This window comes from Corythoichthys intestinalis, chromosome 1 (genome assembly GCF_030265065.1).
Source record: "Corythoichthys intestinalis isolate RoL2023-P3 chromosome 1, ASM3026506v1, whole genome shotgun sequence".
Classification (NCBI taxonomy): domain Eukaryota; kingdom Metazoa; phylum Chordata; class Actinopteri; order Syngnathiformes; family Syngnathidae; genus Corythoichthys; species Corythoichthys intestinalis.
In genome coordinates, this window is record NC_080395.1 from 11,686,714 (window position 1) to 11,705,962 (window position 19,249).

The 19,249-nt window shown below is 39.1% G+C and overlaps 1 protein-coding gene across 3 annotated transcripts; it reads right to left on the reverse strand.

Moving 5' to 3' along the window:
* Positions 1-2,949: 2,949 nt before the first annotated feature.
* On the reverse strand, positions 2,950-12,422 carry LOC130915409 (gastrula zinc finger protein XlCGF57.1-like). 3 transcript variants are annotated; one of them, XM_057835415.1, is made up of 3 exons: positions 12,329-12,408; positions 9,668-9,758; positions 2,951-6,806 (listed from the first exon to the last, which is right to left on the reverse strand). In XM_057835415.1, the coding sequence occupies exons 2-3, from the start codon at positions 9,671-9,673 to the stop codon at positions 4,938-4,940; spliced, it is 1,875 nt and encodes a 624-aa protein (XP_057691398.1). In that variant the 5' UTR covers positions 9,674-9,758; positions 12,329-12,408; the 3' UTR covers positions 2,951-4,937. The 3 variants fall into 3 exon arrangements, with proteins under 3 accessions (XP_057691405.1, XP_057691398.1, XP_057691391.1); XM_057835422.1 differs by lacking the exon at positions 9,668-9,758 and having other exon boundaries at positions 2,950-6,806; positions 12,329-12,422; XM_057835408.1 differs by lacking the exon at positions 12,329-12,408 and having other exon boundaries at positions 9,668-9,892.
* Between the last annotated feature and the right edge of the window lie 6,827 nt (positions 12,423-19,249).

Below are 19,249 nucleotides of genomic sequence, written 5' to 3' on the forward strand. Positions count from 1 at the left end.
AAGTTATATATTCATCTGCTTGATGTGTGATGGCACGGTGTGGATTCTCTGTTAAGCTTGTTCGGATAGAATATTAATTTAAAATGAATGAAAACTAAATACTATTGAATATGTTGAAGCGGTATGCAATGTTAAGAGTCTTTTTAGCTGTAGGCGCACTATCGTATTCCCTTCACTATCCACTCACGGGGGCCTGCGCTTGTCAGTGACGTTCCTTATTCTCGCTATACGATTATACAACTTTAACATTTGTTAATAATACGCTCTGTGTGTAGTATCATCCATCGCTTTTCCTTTTTAAATGGGCACTTATAAGCGAACGCAAGAAGTAACAACGGGAACATTTTTAAACAGGCATTTCACGGGAGAGCATTTCGACTCTTCGGCCAATCATATAGCGAGAGCGAGTGGATAGTGTGGGGACCGCGCGCGGCTCTTAAGTGTCTCTGTCACGTGACTGTCGTGGCCGGTAACGCGCTCGGCCAAATGGACACACAAGTACGGAAGGTGAATTATGCCAAACAAAGGGTCACCACAATGCCATTATCATCATTTAAAAAATTTAAGTGACGGGTAAAAATAGATTGTGACCGGATTTTTATGACCGTCAGTCAAAATGACAGACAACGAAAAAGTCTAGCGTAACCTCTGGTTCAGACTGACATTTATCCCTTTTCACTTGCTGAATGTGCCGGTCCATTTTTTTCTCCCTCAAACAAACGTTTGGTTGGCTGATGACTTGTAGCACCCGTCCCGCTACAAAGACACACACAGACATACTCCACAACCCCAACAGATTCATGGTGACAACATGCCGCCTCCTCCGCCCCCTTCAGAGAAGAGGCATATTAGAAGTTTTTTTCGTCCAGAAGCAGCCACTGTAAGTCATGTAAAACGACGTCAATGTTGTAGAGGTGGGGGAAACACTACTAATTTTGCTACTGAAAGTCCGACCTGCATCAGAGTTAGCAGAACATTAAACTTGCTAACCGTCACAACTACTACAGTTAGGCCAGCCTCCACAAGGAACAACGAAGTCAAGCTAATCGTGCCCTATTTGTATCATTGTTTGTATTATGTGCATGACGGTAATATGGTCCATACCAATGTTGAGACCAAACCTACGCCCTTGCTTCAGCATATGATCAAGCGTTGTGAAGTCGTGATGGAACTTCCAATCACTAGAATCAAAAAATATTCAATAAATATGATCAACATATCATTCTAGTCATTGACTGTACTGCTGCCGCTGCACTTCTTCCAGCAAAGAACTCTGTTCATTTTTAAACATTGAAGCTTTTCAGGCTCCTTTAATTTTGCTTTTTTTTCTCCACTAACCATTCCTGAAGTACGAAAGAAGAAGAGTGCAAGTAAGAACTACATCGAGGCGCAGGGAAGGAACGGCCAGGAGAGGAGACTGTTGGGAAGAAGTCTAGAGTCAAAGCGGGTTGTTTCTTTGGGCTACACAAGAGCCGTTAAATTTTTCCTCTTTATTGTACATACCAAGGGCGTAGGTTTGCATAAGGACGGTAGGGACCATAAGCGGAGTTTAAGGGAGGCCCAGGCCCTCCTGTTGGCCGAAAAGTGTCATTGCATGTAATTGACATTCACATACATACATATACTGTTTATATATAGTTGTAATATATAGGTTGTAAAGCATTAAAGCAAACAAAAATGAATGAAATGAACAAAAAAAGGTATTTTTATAATGGGTCAAAATTATTTTTTCGAACAGCTCATGTGACTAGCACCTTAGACGGTCATTTGCTTTGCATATTATTTACAACAACAAAAATTAGGGGAGGGCAATTTCATTTTTCAAATGATTTTTTTTGTTTGTTTGAAAATATATATTTTTTTAATAAAACAACTTTTTTGCGGATTGATTGATTTTGACACAAATGCCCTACTCATAATATGGCCCAAACATAAAAAGGATTCCTAAAATCAAAATTTTTAAATTAAAAATTAAGTGTTCAAATGCAAATATTTGAGTCTCAAATACTTTTGCGCATTCAAAAACTTTTTTCTATATATATATATATATATATATATATATATATACATATTTTTTTTGTTTGAAGCAACTTATTTTTTGATTGAATAATAAAGACACAAACGTCCTTGCCAAAATGTGGCCCAAACGCAAAACAACATTTCAAAAAAGTTGCTTCAATAAAAAAAAAATTGACTTCAATTAAAAAAAAAAGAAAAAAAAAAAGCTTCCAAATGCATTTTTTTTTTTGTTTCAAATTTATTTTTCATTCAAATACATTTTTTGATCGAATAATGAAGACACAAATCTACCTCCATATGGCTCCGCTCAGGGGATATAATTTTTGACTGCGGTAACTACATTGGCACAACACCGGCCGGCGTACCATATTCAATGGATGATGATCTTGGCGGGTATCTCTGTCCTACGAGCCTGATTTAGAATTCCCCTCAAGAATGACAGGGAAAAAAAGCTCATTTTCAACTTATTATTATAAATATTCTTGTGAGTTAATTTTATTGCTGACACTTCATTTTGGGGTCATCAAAATCTTGTGCCCTTCCTGGCCCAAAAGTCAAAACTCCGCCAATGGTAGGGACATAACACTACCAAATTTTGAGGATGCTAAAACTGTCCCCACCAACTTTTAAGCAACCTTATTTGCATTATATAATGACTTCAGTTATAATGGTCATTTAGGTTGTATTTGCATATGTTGTATGGATAGAATTGACCCTACCATTATTATTTAGTGCATTATTCTCATTTATGTTCAGACTTACATTTACCCCCGTTTCTTGCTGAAAGTGCCAGTCCATTTTTTCCCCCTCAAACGCAATCAAATAAAACCATTTAAAATAGGGCTGTCAAAAGATTGAAACTTTTGACTTAATCACAGTTTAAAAATGAATTAATCTTAATCTCTACTCTCTAAAATATGCCATATTTTTATGTAAATCATTGTTGGACTGGAAAGATGAGAAAAGACAGACATATACAATCAACATACTGTACATAAGTTCTGTATTTGTTTATTATAACAATAAATCCACAAGATGGCATTAACATTATTAACATTCTTTCTGTTAAAGGGATCCACGGATAGAAAGACTTGTAGATTTTAAGAGGTAAAACTACTCTACGCCTCCGTTTTTGCAGTTAAATCCACAATAAGCCCAAATTTCAAATTTATAAAGGGACGAATCCACGCAAAATGACCGTAAGTACCCTGTCCACCATTGCTGAGGTGTGCCGCCCTCAGCACACAGCAGCTAATATTACTGTTTACATCGACTGACGGTGGGCTGCTATAACTGTGTAAACACCCCAGTAATGACGGCCAACCACTAGAGGGCGACGTACAAAAACCTCTACTCAGATTAGTCCAGTGCTTCTCAATTATTTTCTGTTACGCCCCCCCAAGGAAGACGTAAATGTTTCGCGCCCCCCCCAACTCTCTGCCGCCACTGTAAATAGTATCATTCGTCTATATTACTATTATAAGTACGCCTCAGCCTAACATTGTGTCCTTTTTTTTCTATTAAAGAAAAAAAGTAACATAGATCAACTTATAATAAAGTATAACTTTTTTAACATTGTGTTGCTTGTAACAGAAAAGACTTAACGCGCATCAATTTGCCTGAAGTTAAAAAAAAAAAAAAAAAAAAAAGTCACATCCAAACTGTAAAAATACACTCAAGGTACATTTTTGACCATTTGATACTGAAAAATAAAATGTAATAAAATCAGTAAATAATAACAAATTCAAATTGATTAGAAACATTTACTCTTCAGGACAACATGCCAAAAAATTTGACCGAAAAAAAACAAAACTGAATAGAAGGGGGGGAAAAGGTCTTTGGACAGAAGGAAAGTTTTTATTTTCGCTGATTCACCACAGTGCTCACTGGTTTACTGATATAACACTGACAAAGCAGGACGATTGTGACAATTGGCAATATTCGGCACGTTTTCGCTGAAAAACAATCAAGCGGTTTATCAATGAGATTGAGGTCTAATGTCTTTAAGTGGCGTCTTAACTGATTTGGCTTCTCCGCTATAATCATTTTTAGACTCAGTAAACAGTGATCTTTCCTCATTTCCCACTATATTAAAAGTCAAAGGCAAACGGCCCGAAAAAAGCGCATTCTCGGCGGCCGAGGGAGAACCGTAGGTGAGGGCGGTGGTCGTGACGATCCCAAGCCGAAAACGGCACTTCTCGGCCGGACACGTGAGAACCGAAGAAGACAGTGGCTCGCTGCGTGAGTCCAGCTCTGCATGAGTCTCTTCCGTGTGCTCTTGCTTACTTCAAAAATACTGCACGCACTTTGAAAATGATAGCGCCACTGCCACCCACGGAGTGGATGTGCAAGTAAACTTTATTCTAGTACGGCAAAAAAAAAAAAAAAAAGCATGTTCCCCGAGGTCACTCGCGCCCCCCGTGGCATCGCTCTGCGCCCCCCTGGGGGGGCGCGCCCCACCATTTGAGAAGTACTGGATTAGTCTAATCTTGTTGTTATTGCTTCAGCAGACTGCAAGGCAATGCTGCTTCACGCTGCCAACTGCTGGACAGGAGTAAAAAGTGCAGCCACTGAATTATTTCCACCAAAATCACATGTGTAAAGATTGATGCAGCCGGATTTTGAATCGATACGAGAATTGCGTGACGTAATATCGCGATTTAAGGATCAATTTTTCTTAACAACCTTAAAAGCACGATGTTAGGAATATATGGAACAATTAACAGAAAAACATGTCATGCAATTTACACAATTTAAAACAAATATTTGTGTTGGATAGTGGTAAAAAAAGAACAGCACATGAAAAATCATTTCAACAACTTTTTCAAAAGAGGCTCATTGGGAAAGTGATTCAATTGAAATGCTTTCTCCCGCTGTAAATACAGGAATCAGAATACTTTGTCAGAATTCAAAGGTTTTTACTCAGTGTGGCTTCTTGCGTGCACCGCTAAATTTTCTCTCAGAGTGAATCGTTTACCACAAAGTGAGCATGCAAAAGGTTGTTCTCCAGTGTGTGTTCCTGTGTGAATGTTCAAATTTGCCTTCTTGAAGAACTTTTTATCACAAAGTGTGCAGGGGAAAGGCTTCTCTCCAGTGTATCCGCATGTGTGTCTGTTTAAACCTCTCTTATCGAAGAATCTTTTACCACAAGATTTGCAGTCAAAAGGCTTTTCTCCAGTGTGTGTTCTTGTGTGAATGTTCAAATTTGCCTTGTTGAAGAACTTTTTATCACAAAGTGTGCAGGCGAAAGGCTTCTCTTCAGTGTGTGTGCTTGTGTGTTTCTTTAAATCTCCTTTACGGATGAATCTTTTACCACAAAGTGAGCAGGCAAAAGGCTTTTCTCCAGTGTGTGTCTGCTTATGCCTTTCTAAATTAAACTTCTCAGTGAATCTTTTACCACAAAGTGTGCAGGCGAAAGGCTTCTCTCCAGTGTGGTTTCTGGTGTGTCTGTTTAAAAGTCCCTTCTCGATGAATCTTTTATCGCAAAGTGTGCAGGCATAAGGCTTCTCTCCAGTGTGTGTTCTTGTATGAACGTTTAAATTTGCCTTCGCGAAGAACTTTTTATCACAAAGTGTGCAGGCATAAGTCTTCTCTCCAGTGTGTGTTCTTGTGTGAATGTTTAAATCTGCCTTCGCGAAGAACTTTTTATCACAATGTGTGCAGGCATAAGGCTTCTCTCCAGTGTGTTTGATTGTGTGTTTCTCTAAACTAAACTTCTCGAAGAATCTTTTATCGCAAAGTGTGCAGGCATAAGGCTTCTCTCCAGTGTGTGTTCTTGTGTGTCTGTTTAAAAGTCCCTTCTCGATGAATCTTTTATCGCAAAGTGTGCAGGCATAAGGCTTCTCTCCAGTGTGTGTTCTTGTATGAATGTTTAAATCTGCCTTCGTGAAGAACTTTTTATCACAATGTGTGCAGGCATAAGGCTTCTCTCCAGTGTGTGTGCTTATGTGATAGTTTAAACCTCCCTTATGGATGCATCTTTTACCACAGAGTGTGCAGGCATAAGGCTTCTCTCCAGTGTGTGTTCTTGTGTGAATGTTTAAATTGGCTTTCGAGGAGTATTTTTTATCACAAAGTGTGCAGGCAAAAGGCTTTTCTCCAGTGTGTGTAGGCTTATGCCTTTCTAAATCAGTCTTGTCAGTGAATCTTTTACCACAATGTGTGCAGGCAAAAGGCTTCCCTCCAGTGTGTGTTCTTGTGTGTCTTTTTAAATTTCCCTTATGGGTGAATCTTTTACCACAACTCGAGCACACAAAAGGCTTCTCCCCAGTGTGTGTACGCATGTGTTCTTTTAAAACACATTTCCAAGAAAATGTTTTATGACAGACTGAGCAGGAAAAACGTTTCCCAACCGCGCATTCCCTTATGTCTCTTTTCAATGATGACTTGTTTAAAGATTTTGAATCATTTTGGTCAAAGTCATCCTCCTCCTCAACACTATTAGAGTTAGAAGAATGTGACGTTATGTCGTCGCTGTCCGAAAGCGGAGCTAAAAGGCCGTCCGGTTGCGATCGTCCTTCTCCTTTTATTGTCAGGTGCTGAAATGAGCTGTCGCTCCAAGGTTTCGCTGCTCCGATGTCATTGCTTTGACCTTTGTCTTCTTCACTCTTTACACTGACACCCATTGGAAACTTGAGGATTTCAACATCCTGTTTTTCTTCTTTCATGTCAGGGGTCTCTGGCTCCGCCTCCTGTTTGATCCACGGCATGTCGGACTCCTCCTTTTTAACGCGAAGGGGATCATGCTTCTCAGGGTGAAGACCTTCTACAGTGACATCAGTGGGACACTGGGTGAAAAAAAAAAAAAATCACGTGATTTGCTGACGTCGGAGATATAGAGAGAAAAACAGGTCGTCCCCGAGTCATGATGTACCCCAATGATGTGATTTCAACTTTACGACGCTGGAGTCTCCAGTCCTTTTTTTATAATGTTGACTTTTGTTTTGTGATGCATGCAATTATTTTGGCGTAAGAAATGCAGGGCAGGTAGTTCTTCCTAGAGCCTAGTTCGGGCCTAAAAAATCCAGCCCGACCCGACACGGCCCGCTGGTATTGAGGCCCAACCCGGCCCGAGCTCGATCACTTAACTAGATTTGCAGGCCCGAGCCCGAAAAACCCGATTTTTTAATTTTTTTATTTTTTTTTGAGTGACGCGGAAAAAACGCAGCAGCAGCAATTTATTTTCATTTCTTCGAGTTGGCAGAAAAAAACGCAAATTTTCTTAATGTTTAAATAATCTACATATTTTTTTTAGAATTATCAAAGCATTCACACAACGAAATAACGCTGGGAGTTTGTTAAACATATTTCTGAGTGTGTGGGATATTGTTCTCACATGGACGCGCCTCTCTGACAAGGAGAGGGAACAGGAGAGGGGGGCGCCTCGGCCGTGCGCAAACGGTAGAGGGGAGGACAAGAAGGAAAAGCGGCCGGCGCCACGGCGTTCGTGCACACGCACAAGCAAAAGCGCAATACAGAGAGCCTGCTCTCCATTTTTTTTTTTTTTTAAATAATTTATTAGTCCGGCATGGCGGCCCGACCCGACCTGACCCGAACGTGAATGCTTAAATTGTGGGCCCGACCCGACCCGAGGGTTCGGGTTCGGGCACAAAATCTAACCTCTAGTTCTTCCGCACGCGAAGCTTGCAAGCCAGAGCGCATTTACACACGAAGAACGTGTTTGTTCACGCTAAGATGAGTGCACGCACACACACAAGGAAAAGCTATTTGCGACCAAGAGGAAGCCGAGTGTGAGAGAGGAAAGACCCTGCGCGCACATTTGTTACTTTCAAAGCACCCAGAGGCAACAACTTTTGGACTGTTTCTTGTGCGTTTTCAATTGTGGTCGAATACTTTGGGCGAGTTGATGTGATTATTTTTGATGATGTGCGGACGCTAACTGATACATGCTAATCGTTTGCGTTCATTGTTATTGCTGTATCAACAGCAAGTTATCGCCCAAAAATTTGAATTGCTGTTATTGAAGACTAAACCGATTTCATATCATTTTATTTTAGTTTCATTCTGTAAATGTTGATTTCATGAGAAGCTGAATAAAGTCAGGAAACCACATGGACCTATCCTCAACATCTTGGCGAGGACAGTACAATGGTGTGTATTACATGTTTTTTGGATAGTTATTTCAAGATTTAGGCGGTATTTAAAGGGTTAATTTCGAATTACGCGGAAATTCGGGTTACATCTCCAGCGTAGGAATGGAACTTGTTCGTAACCCGGGGACTACCTGTATACATTGATGAATTCACTAACTACATGTTTTATTTATTGGTGGGCTGAGAAGCATAATTTGTGTTAAAAATGTGTTGAATGACAATAGACAATAAATATTTTTCCTCTTTATTCTACATATTGACTTGATTTTTTCCAGAAATGCCGACAGAGGCTCTGTCATTTTCACCACTGAGACGTTGCAACAATAACCACATGCTCCACTATACCAATCAAAGGTAACAATATTTTTTTCTCCACTAAAGAGCGCTCATGCTCTTTGGATGGGTGGTATATATTTGTTTTGTTTTGTTGTTGTTTTTTCCACAAGAAAATTATATTTTATTTCAGTCAAATGTTTATCACTCAACAGTGCATAAAGGGCGGGGTGTCAAAACAATTCCAAAAGTTGAAAATATCTGATGCAAGTTTTTTTTTCCTTTTTTCTTCTTCCTCTACGCATGTGACATTAGCGCGTTATCCCGCATTAAAAGTAGTCCGAGCAAAACGTGATGCTTAGAGCTGTCAAAATAAACGATTACTCGAGGCGAATAAAATTACTCGGATCAGTTTTTAAACTCGAGCAACTCGAGTTGCTCGAGTATTCGTTTCAGCTCTAGTTATGAGTGAAAATCATCATTGTTGAACCTTTATGAATCGTAATCGAATCGTCACGTGTCGAATCGCAATGCATGTAATCATCGATTTTTTGGAACTCCTCTAATATGTAATCTACACGCACGCACAAATGTAAGCATGCATGCATGCACGCACGCGGTGATAAAACGCAGCCGTGAAAATTATCGCCCTCATTTTTATTTACCTTGCGATATATGGTCTCATTGCAAATCGCAACAGGCTTAGCAACTTCAATAAAACATGTCCTTACTTTGTTGGATGGACTTACTCTTGTCGTCTTCGAAAATTAAAACTCGGTGATAGCGTAGGAGTTTATTCGCGGCCGACGTGCACCCAAGCTTGGCATTGAAAAGACAGGACACAGCAGTGTACCGTCCTTTGTTTCTTTGAAATAAGTCAATGTTTTGGACACTGGTGCGCTTTTTTTGGCTTTGTGCCACTTTCCCCGCTTGCATGCCGAGCGTCCGACATTCTGAACTTTCCACGCATATCTTTTTTTTAACCCTTCATTAACCGTCGACGGGATGTTGTGCTCGTCGACAGATTTACGTCATCGATGACGTTGACTATGTTGACTAGTCGGGACAGCTCTACTACTATCCACTGAGTGGATGTGCAAATACACTTTATTCAAGTAAGGCAAAAAGTATGTTCCCAGAGGTCACATGGATCACCCATAGCACCGCTCTGCACTATTTGAGAAGTACTTACCTACAGTAACAATTACAACAGAACAAAGTCTGATATTGCATGAAAAATACAACTAATGTCATGTCCTTACCTTCATTTTTCAGTTGTTAGTCGTGACCTGGATTTCCTTTCCTAATTTTCCACGTCTCTACTCTTTGATGTTCGGGATTGCGTTGGCCTCCCTCCAGTCAGTGGTAATAGGAAATGGGACGTACTACGTCACTGTTTGGACGCGCCTCCATGCTGGCAATATGATTTACTTCCGGTTCGGCAGAGTCAATGCGGATTGTAACGTGTGGTAGTGCTAAGCTAACTCTTCCGGTGTTTTAGAAAGAAAATATGGGTGCTTATTGTTGCGTTACCGGGTGCAACAGCATCTCCTACGACAAAAAAAGGGGTTAGGAAAAATGGACTCACTTTTCACCGTTTTCCTGCATGGAGGACCAAATATCAGATCACGAAGGTACGACGGATGGCTGGATTGCAGCGGTTCGTCGGAAAAGCATTTCTTATGATCATATTTCTGCTGGAATGAGAGTGTGTTCCTGTCATCTCTACTCTTGTAAGTTGAACGATTTATCCACTTTTGGTTTCAATACGTTTTTCTTTTTTTACACCGTTGTGTAAATCTGCCTCGGTAGCAATGCTCGCCTACTACGACTCACCTACCTGTTGTGTTCCTAGGTAAACCTGCTGACAACACATCCCGATTTGTCACCATCTCTCTTCTTGGATCATTTGACAAAGAAAATTTGTTCAATGGAGTGGTTCCATTTGTCCTGTGTCGGACTCAAACAAGCCCCTGCTGCAGACGCCATCTGGGTCTGCCCTTCTCGTCGATGAACTGCGGGCTTTTAACTTGTGAAAATGCAAGAACTGTAATGCACATATTTATTCTGCCTGGCTATTTAACTATGGCCAGTGACGTATTATTATTATTTTTTTTTTTTTTAAACCACTTTGACAAAGACACGTTTCATTGTAATGTTGAATTTATATATTCTATTATTATTTTTAAATTATAATATTCTTATTTGCACTTATGGAGACTTTAGACTGTCAATTCAAATAGTGTTGGAAAAGTTGCAATACCTAAAATAGAAATGCAAGAACTGTAAAGTACATATTTTTACACCTTTATTTACCTAAGGCCACTGGATGTTTTTTAACTGCTTTGAAAAAATACAGGTTTTGTTGTGATCTTGTATTTATATAGTATATAGCTTTTTATAATGTATTATGTATTATAATATTTGCTGCCCCCTGCCAGAGTGTGGACCATTTTGTACTAAAAGGATTTTAAACTGTCAGTTCAAATACTGTGTTGGAGAATAGTACTTGCAATACTTAAAATGGAAATGCAAGAACTTTAAAGCACATATTTATCCTGTCTGGCAATTTACCCAAGGCCAGTAAATAGTGTTTTAAACTGCTTTGACAAAGACACGTTTATTGTGATCTTGTATTTGTGTATTACTTATAATTATATAATATTTGCTGACCCCGTCAGAGGGTGGGCCTTGTTTGCACTAATTTAAAGATTTTAAACTGTCAATTAAAATATCGTATTGGAGAAATTGCATTACTTGAAATAAATCTATTGCAACTTATCAGTCCCAGTTCTTGTCTACAACACTGTCCAAAAATTGTCAATGCATATTCCAAATAGAATAACAAAATTAAGTCACCTGACTTTGTAATTATTACACCTGTTTATTATGAAGACCTGAAGTACACAACAAGCAGTTACAGTTTGTCAAGAAGTTGTTCAAGTCATGTTTTGGTATTCATATTTTATTGACTTTTCACAACAACACTTGGGATCGTGTTTGTAAGAGCAGAGCAAACTGAAGTTTCAGCGTGCACTCTTCGCCTTTCCAACCTCTCATAACGCTCCGATGTGGTGCGCTTGACCTCAGAATAACCCAAGAAGAGATATGGTGACCAATCGGGATGTGTTGTCAGCATTTCATATGCAGGTTTTCCTAGTAACACAACAGGTAGGTGAGGAGGAGTAGGTTAGCATTGCTACCGAGGCAGATTTACACAACAGTAAAAAAAAAAACACAAAAAAAACCGTATTGAAACCAAAACGGATAAATTGTTCAACTTACAAGAGTAGAGATGAGGGGAATACTCTCATTCCAGCAGAAATATGATCATAAGAAATGCTTTTCCGACGAACCGCTGCAATCCAGCCATCAGTCGTGCCTTCGTGATCTGATATTTGGTCCTCCATGCAGGAAAACGGTGAAAAGTGAGTCCAGTTTTCCTCGCCCTTTTTTTAGTCGTAGGAGAAGCTGTTGCACCCGGTAACACAACAATACACACCCATAATTTCTTTCTAAAACACCGAAAGAGTTAGCTTAGCACGACCACACGTTACAATCCGCATTGAGTCTGCCGACCCGGAAGTGAATCATATTGCCAGCATGAGGCGCGTCCAAACAATGACGTAGTACGTCCCATTCCCCATTGTTGCATCTTAAAGACAAATCGAGAAGCGTCTCATACAATTAAATGTAATCACGCTCATTTTAACCGATCGACTTTTCCTTAAAACAAACTTTACAAACCGGAAGTGGCGAGAAGCCAAAGCAATCGGAATGCATTAACGTGTTTTAGCGAGCGAGCTAAACTAAACCAAACTAAGTTAAGTAAGCCTGCGAAGCTTTAACATGAAGCCAAACGACTTCCACTATGCTTTAAAATTGGACTTTTTAGTCCACTAAGTTCTTACTTCGGTACTTACTCAATGAAAATGTTTTGAAGGCGGTCGTTCGGTTATGAAAAGGGAACACGAAAGAACAGCAACTCCCGGATGGGTACACAGAGGTTGCGTCAAGTGAACCGGAAGTAGAAACGTTCTAGTGCCGAAACTTCAGCGTGATATGATTCAGCGTTTGGAAGTTCCATCACGACTTCACATCACTGGAATCAAAAAATATTCTATAAATATTACGTACCTGTCAACACGAGGCCGTTGGCAATCTTACAAGTAGTGACGTATGCCCTTACAAATTGGTGACTAATCTTACAACGTTGTATGTAGCGTGCAATCTGAAACAAAAATAAAACTCAATTTTTAAAATAATATGAATTTATTGGTAATATTGTCCCATATAACCTGGTGCAATCAAAGAACAATCAATATCTTCACCTACATCATGATTACTAAAATTTAACAGTGACTTTTGTTATAATTGTATGTAGCACTTTTGGCAATTTCTATCATGTCTTGATGGCTGCACTTTAGCTCGCAATTCAGTTTGACTTGAATGTAGTTCGTTAGTGTGTCCAATTATAATTTAAAAACGTCAATTGATAAATTAACTTATCGATGCAATCTTTGAGTCAGGGAAAATGTCTTTTGCCAATTCTGAGAAGTGATCAGCAATAGTTGCAAATTGTGTTAAGCAACAAATTGGCAGAATGAAATCTCCGCTTTCGTCACTTTTCATTCTGCAGACTTCATCTTTATGACCAGTGTTGTTAATCATACGTATTTTTAAAAAGTAATTAATTAGTTACAAATGACTTCTTCCAAAAAGTAATTGAGTTGGTAACTCAGTCACCTGAAGGTAAGAGAAATTAGTTACTTGGCAAAGTAACTGGTGTTACTGTTCATGTTTTTTTTCCCCCCATTTAAAATAATAAGTAAATAAAACATCGTAACCGTTGCTATGTTTGGAAATCGTTTAATGTTGTGAATCAACTGTTAGTTGTTAAAAATACTACAATTTTTGCAGTAGTTCCCTTCTGTCTGCTTTCGACATGTTAAAGTTTTAAAACAGTTTTATCATTTAAAGATGGATTCAAGTCAAGATTTTGCCGATTTAGGAGTATTTTAGTTAAAAAGTTACTTAAGTTCGCTAGGAAGGTTCACTACAACAGAGCCTTTCTGAGAAGTCTACTGCTTCAAAATGGCGGATGTTTATTAAAGGGCAACTGAAGAGCTTTCCGGATTTTGGTGTAATTTTACGAATATAAACTTTGGACGAGTTCGTCAGAACAATCATGACATTATCAACATGTAATTGCAAAGATAATTTGCGTTTTTTTTTTTTTTTTAGTTTTTTTGCACTCCGTTAAATGTCCCTTCCCAAACCCGAAGTGTGACGTAAATTCCCCGACGCAACAGAAGACTAGTATCCACAGCTAGCATAGCAGCAACGACTATATCAGTGATATTTCCACCAAAGGTAACCATTCAGGATCGTTCTTTCGTGACGCTACGGATGGCAAAGGCTCCCAGGAAAGATGATCTACAATTAATCCCTACATGTTTGAACCTGAGGCGTCAGATGACAATTTACTTGACACAGCAGATGTCGTCATGACACCGAATGACAGCTCGACACTTCACGAACAGGACAGTGAGTGGTAAGCCTAAGTCCAGCATCGTGATTTTTCTATTTGAGAGAATGCGATTACATGGTTGTATATATTTTCCATGCTCTCCACATAGCTAAAACTGGATATTAGGTAATGGGACAGCTCCTACCGATCTAAATATGGTAAAGCTAGCCCAAATGTGGCAAAATAAATAATATGTTATTGATTTTTCAAAATAAATGACAAAACGATTTTATTTTCCAGGTGTTGCTGTAAACCTTTAAGTAATTACCCTTCCAAGTGTATGCCTGTGTCGTCAGGAGCTCCCAGACATGAGAGCCAAACTTGAGGAGGCTGAAGCACTGACAGGGGCATTAATTACATTAAAAAAATAAAACCACAAAATTGTAAACAACATTGACATATTTTGTTGACTGTTTAATGTATTCTATTGGTATATAATGTATTGTAATTATATTACATTCTGAAACAATATTCAAATGGCCACAATAATAAATGATACCAGATTTATGTTGAATCAGCATCAGCTTTCGCTGTCAGATTGTGACAACATAGAAAGCTAAGTTATACCAAGCAAACAATGGCACACATCAAAGAACATAAATTAGTAAGCAACACAAAGATAGGATAGCAATGGACTAGTGCAACATTGAAAAATGATAATGGCAGTGGGAAATATGTATTTACTCTTTTCTGTAGCATTGAGTGTACTCTATACAAAGATAAATCATTATTATTAAAATATGAAGGTAACTAGATTTTTCTTTTAAAAATGTGTACTGTTTATAAGACTAGTTTATGATTTCATGTCATTAAATTTGCTACATTTATTTCTCCTAAGTGATCGTCATCTGATGTCGCGGACGGAAGAAATTCAGCATCTGGCAGGATCTCTTCAGTTGTCATCGCTGGACACCGCATCACTTGGGTCATCATTTGACTCGACCCACTCTCTTGATTTTGGAAAACTGGGTGGCGACTGAGTTGCAACGCTTTTTTCATCATGTTGAGCGTTTCCGCCGCTTAATTTTATGTATGGCTTCCTGGGAAAAAAAAAAATCACAGCAGCATGAAAATATTGGATGAATCCTAATTTTAATGTAATAATTTTTAATAATAATTTCTTGGTGATCAAATATTAATGCCCCAGTCAAAGCAGCATCTATTTGATGCTATTGTTCCCTCTTCAAATAGGAAGACCTTGATGTTAATGCTGTAGTACAATAGTCATTGTTTTATTGAGATGTATTTGATACATTAGGGCCTGGCAGGTGGATTGTTTTATATATATAGGCTTTATATTTACCCTGTGACAGGCCAAAAAACCACAAGGACCTATTTGGTGCTGGGGACATTTGAATTTACATAATACCTATTGATATAGTAATAAAATCACATGAGTAGACGACCGCAGCAAACCTATCTACTTAGGACAAAGCAACAGCAACAACAAAAAAATGTCGCGCTTCAACAAACAGGCAGTCGGAGTCCCCCTCGTTTATCAACAGAAGTGCATCAAATTTTAGAATCAGAGGGTCTACTTACGTCTTTGTAAAACCAAGGTTGCATTGTTGTTGGTTTTCAAAGCTGTCGTCGCTGAAATGATGAAAACAATGAGCCGATTGGGGACCTGTATGCATGCTCACAAAAACGGTCCAAACCTTTGCAGGAGTTTTTTTGGACCACTCATAGAGTCTCGAGTCTTCCTGTGAGCAATTCATCGCTGCACATCGAGATGGCATGACAAATCTCGCGAGTAAAACCCAGAAAATGTTTGCAATATATGGCGAGGATAGCGTGGTGCTATATTTCCGTGTTCAGAGTGGTGGCGAGGCTCTTTGGAAATTACGTCATCAAGTAGCGGTCGGCAGGGCGGCGCATCCCTCGTTGCTATGGTGTTGCTATGGCCATAACTCAAAAACTACACGGTCAATTATTATTATTATTTTTTTCATGTGACTTTTTGAGACAGCGAATGATGCATTTAATACAATTCAACTGAGTAAAACACTCAAGAGTGAAATCCGAAAAGCTCTTCAGTTGCCCTTTAACGCCGCAGTCTGTCATTCTATAAGTAGTTCTATAAGCATTTGATATCTAGGCGTAGATTGTAGGCTGTCGGCTACAGTCAGGATATATTGGAGCCACATAGCCTTGCATCACGTTTGCTACAGCGTCACAACACTCTTCTCTCTAAGTGTCTCTGACTTTTCTTGCGTCATTCAACCAACGTAGTAACGCATAGTAACGCACATTGTCTCGTTGCCGAAACGGTGACAAAATCCGAACGGAGAAAAAAAAAAAAACGTAATGCACGTAGGAGTATCGTAGTAGTAGTTCTACTCATCTGACCAAAGCACACGGTCCCAGTTGAAACCTGGGACCCTTTGTATTTTTGTGTGGGACCAAGATTGAGCTTTTTGGCAAAAAATACTCTAAGTGGGTCTGGCGTGACACGAAAGATGCACATGCTGAAAAGCACCTCATACCCACTGTGAAGTATGGGGGTGGGTCAGTGATGCTGTGGGGCTGTTTTGCTTCCAAAGGCCCTGGGAACCTTGTTAGGGTGCATGGCATCATGAATGCTTTGAAATACCAGGACATTTTCAATCAAAATCTTAATTTTTTTCTTTAAGTGGGATTTTTCCCCACTGAGTGAATGCACTTGTATTGAAGGTTGGAATTTTCTCTTTTTTTCCATTAAGGTCCCATATTATTTGAATTGGAAAAAAATATTAGAAGCTTAAAAACACATCTTTTTCAGGGGTGCCAATAATTATGGCGGGCACTGTGCATATATATACACTGTACATATGTGTGTGTGTATATACATATATATATATATATATATATATACACACACAGTATATATAGTTGTAAAGCATTAAAGAGCATACTACATGAGAAAAAAAGTCTTAAATAGCATTATTACGTGAATTAGAAACATATTTTGAGACAATTCGACTATATACAACAATGTAGCAAAGCGCAGATGACGAGAAATTAATCTTTTAATCTGCCGGTTAGCCACGCCTACCATTATAGGGCTCTAGCATCCCCAACAGGTGGATGATGTCAGCGGGAGAATGGGCTCATCCGTTTTACTATTCAGCCCATTGTGGGGGAATTATTCAGAACAAGGAAAACGCGACGAAGAGAGCCGCAAAATGTCATTGTTTCAGTATCTCTACTCCAATATTTTTACATGATATTCTTTTCATTCAAGTATTTTCCCCAATTGCTAAATAAATGGCATGGTCATGACAAATAACAGTGTTGTGCTAAAAGGAATATGAAATAATAAAAATGCACTTATTCAGGACGACATGGCAAAATTACTCCATAATGGTCAGAACTGTCGACTTCACCTTTATTGTCGCACCTCCCGAACGATATTTTATGACACCTAAATCGGGCTTATGTCACATCCCTTCCCCGGCTTAGGAGAATGTAAACAAACCAAGAGGCGTGACAGCTAGCCGACATGCTAACCCGAACCGAGTGACGTTTCAAAGTCTTCGAAGCGGAAAATCACACATAACTAGCCCGAAACTTTTGACATGACGACTGGGTTGTCGATTGTCTTCGCTGATCGGCAAACCGCCCAGCAGAGAGCAATTTACAGTTCGTTCCCCGGAAGAGGGCGTGCAGTTGTTGTGCAGCTAACGTACAGCTAATGTGCACGAGGAGAGCTTTTTACATGCCTATCAATGATCAAACTGAAGTAGTCCTTTATTTAAAGAAAGTTTGTAGTGTTTACTTTGTAATCGCTGTATTCGCGGCTATTTGTAACACAAAGTTGCAATTTCTGATCGGTGGAAAATTTGACAGAACATCGGGCACACCAATGCAAAAGCCGAGTATAGTGCTCGCCCGGCGGGGGTATGTGCGACAAGGGGCATGTCAGCCACAAAATGCAAGCCACCTCCGTATTAAAATAATCCCAGTATTTGACATAATACAAAACAAGATGTTTACTCATGTCCTCGTAAGTCCTATGGTCCCACAGTAGTAGGGCTTGTTCTGGCCAATATCCAAGGTAAATAGGAACCTTTTGAAACTCCAAAAATGCGCACACGCCTCTCCCTCATACAGCAAGATTTTTCTGCAGCCGCTAGGCTGGCGTGATGAGAAAAATAAATGTATTAATCCGCAAAATCAGCTGAATCCTTAGTCCTCATACACAACAGTAGGGCTGTATAGTGAAGAGGACGCCTTCATCCGTACACGTCACAGCACCCTCCTCCTCAATGCAAGACCGAAGCCGGAAGTCACTCATTTTCATGGCGCGGGATTCAAAAAACTAAATAAATATAGCGATCGCTTCCACACACATCCAAGCGGTCCATACCATTCAGGAGCATAAAATACCGCATGTATTATGAAATATACATGCTTTTTCGTGTCACATGCACTTTAGAGCAAACAACAAAAATGAATGAAATGAACAAAAGTATTTTTATAATGGGTCAAAATTATTTTTCGAACAGATCATGTGACTAGCACCTTAGACGGTCATTTGCTTTTTTTGAGTTTCAAATTTATTTTTGCAAACACATTTTTTTGATCGAAAAATGAAGACACAAATCTACCTCCATATGGCTCGCCCAGGGGATATAATCTTTGACTGGGGTAACTACATTGGCACAACACCGGCCGGCGTACCATATTCAATGGATGATGATCTTGGCGAGTATTGCTGTCCTAAGAGCCTGATTTAGAATTCCCCTCAAGAATGACAGGGAAAAAAGTATCATTTTCAACTTATTATTGTAAATATTCTTGTGAGTTAATGTTATTGCTGACACTGCATTTTGGGGTCATCAAAATCTTGTGCCCCCCAATGGCCCAAAAGTCAAACTCCGCCAATGGTAGGGACATAACACTACCAACTTTTGAGGATGCTAAAACTGTCCCCACCAACTTTTAAGCAACCTTATTTGCATTATATAATGACTTCAGTTATAATGGTCATTTAGGTTGTATTTGCATATGTTGTATGGATAGAATTGACCCTACCATTATTATTTAGTGAATTATTCTCATTTATGTTCAGACTTACATTTACCCCCGTTTCTTGCTGAAAGTGCCAGTCCATTTTTCCCCCCTCAAACGCAAACAAATAAAAACATTTAAAATAGGGCTGTCAAACGATTAAAAATTTTAATTGAGTTAATCACAATTTAAAAATTAATTAATCGTAATCTCGAATCTCTAAAATATGCCATATTTTATTTTATTTATTATTATTGTTGGACTGGAAAGATGAGAAAAGACAGATATATACAATCAACATACTGTACATAAGTTCTGTATT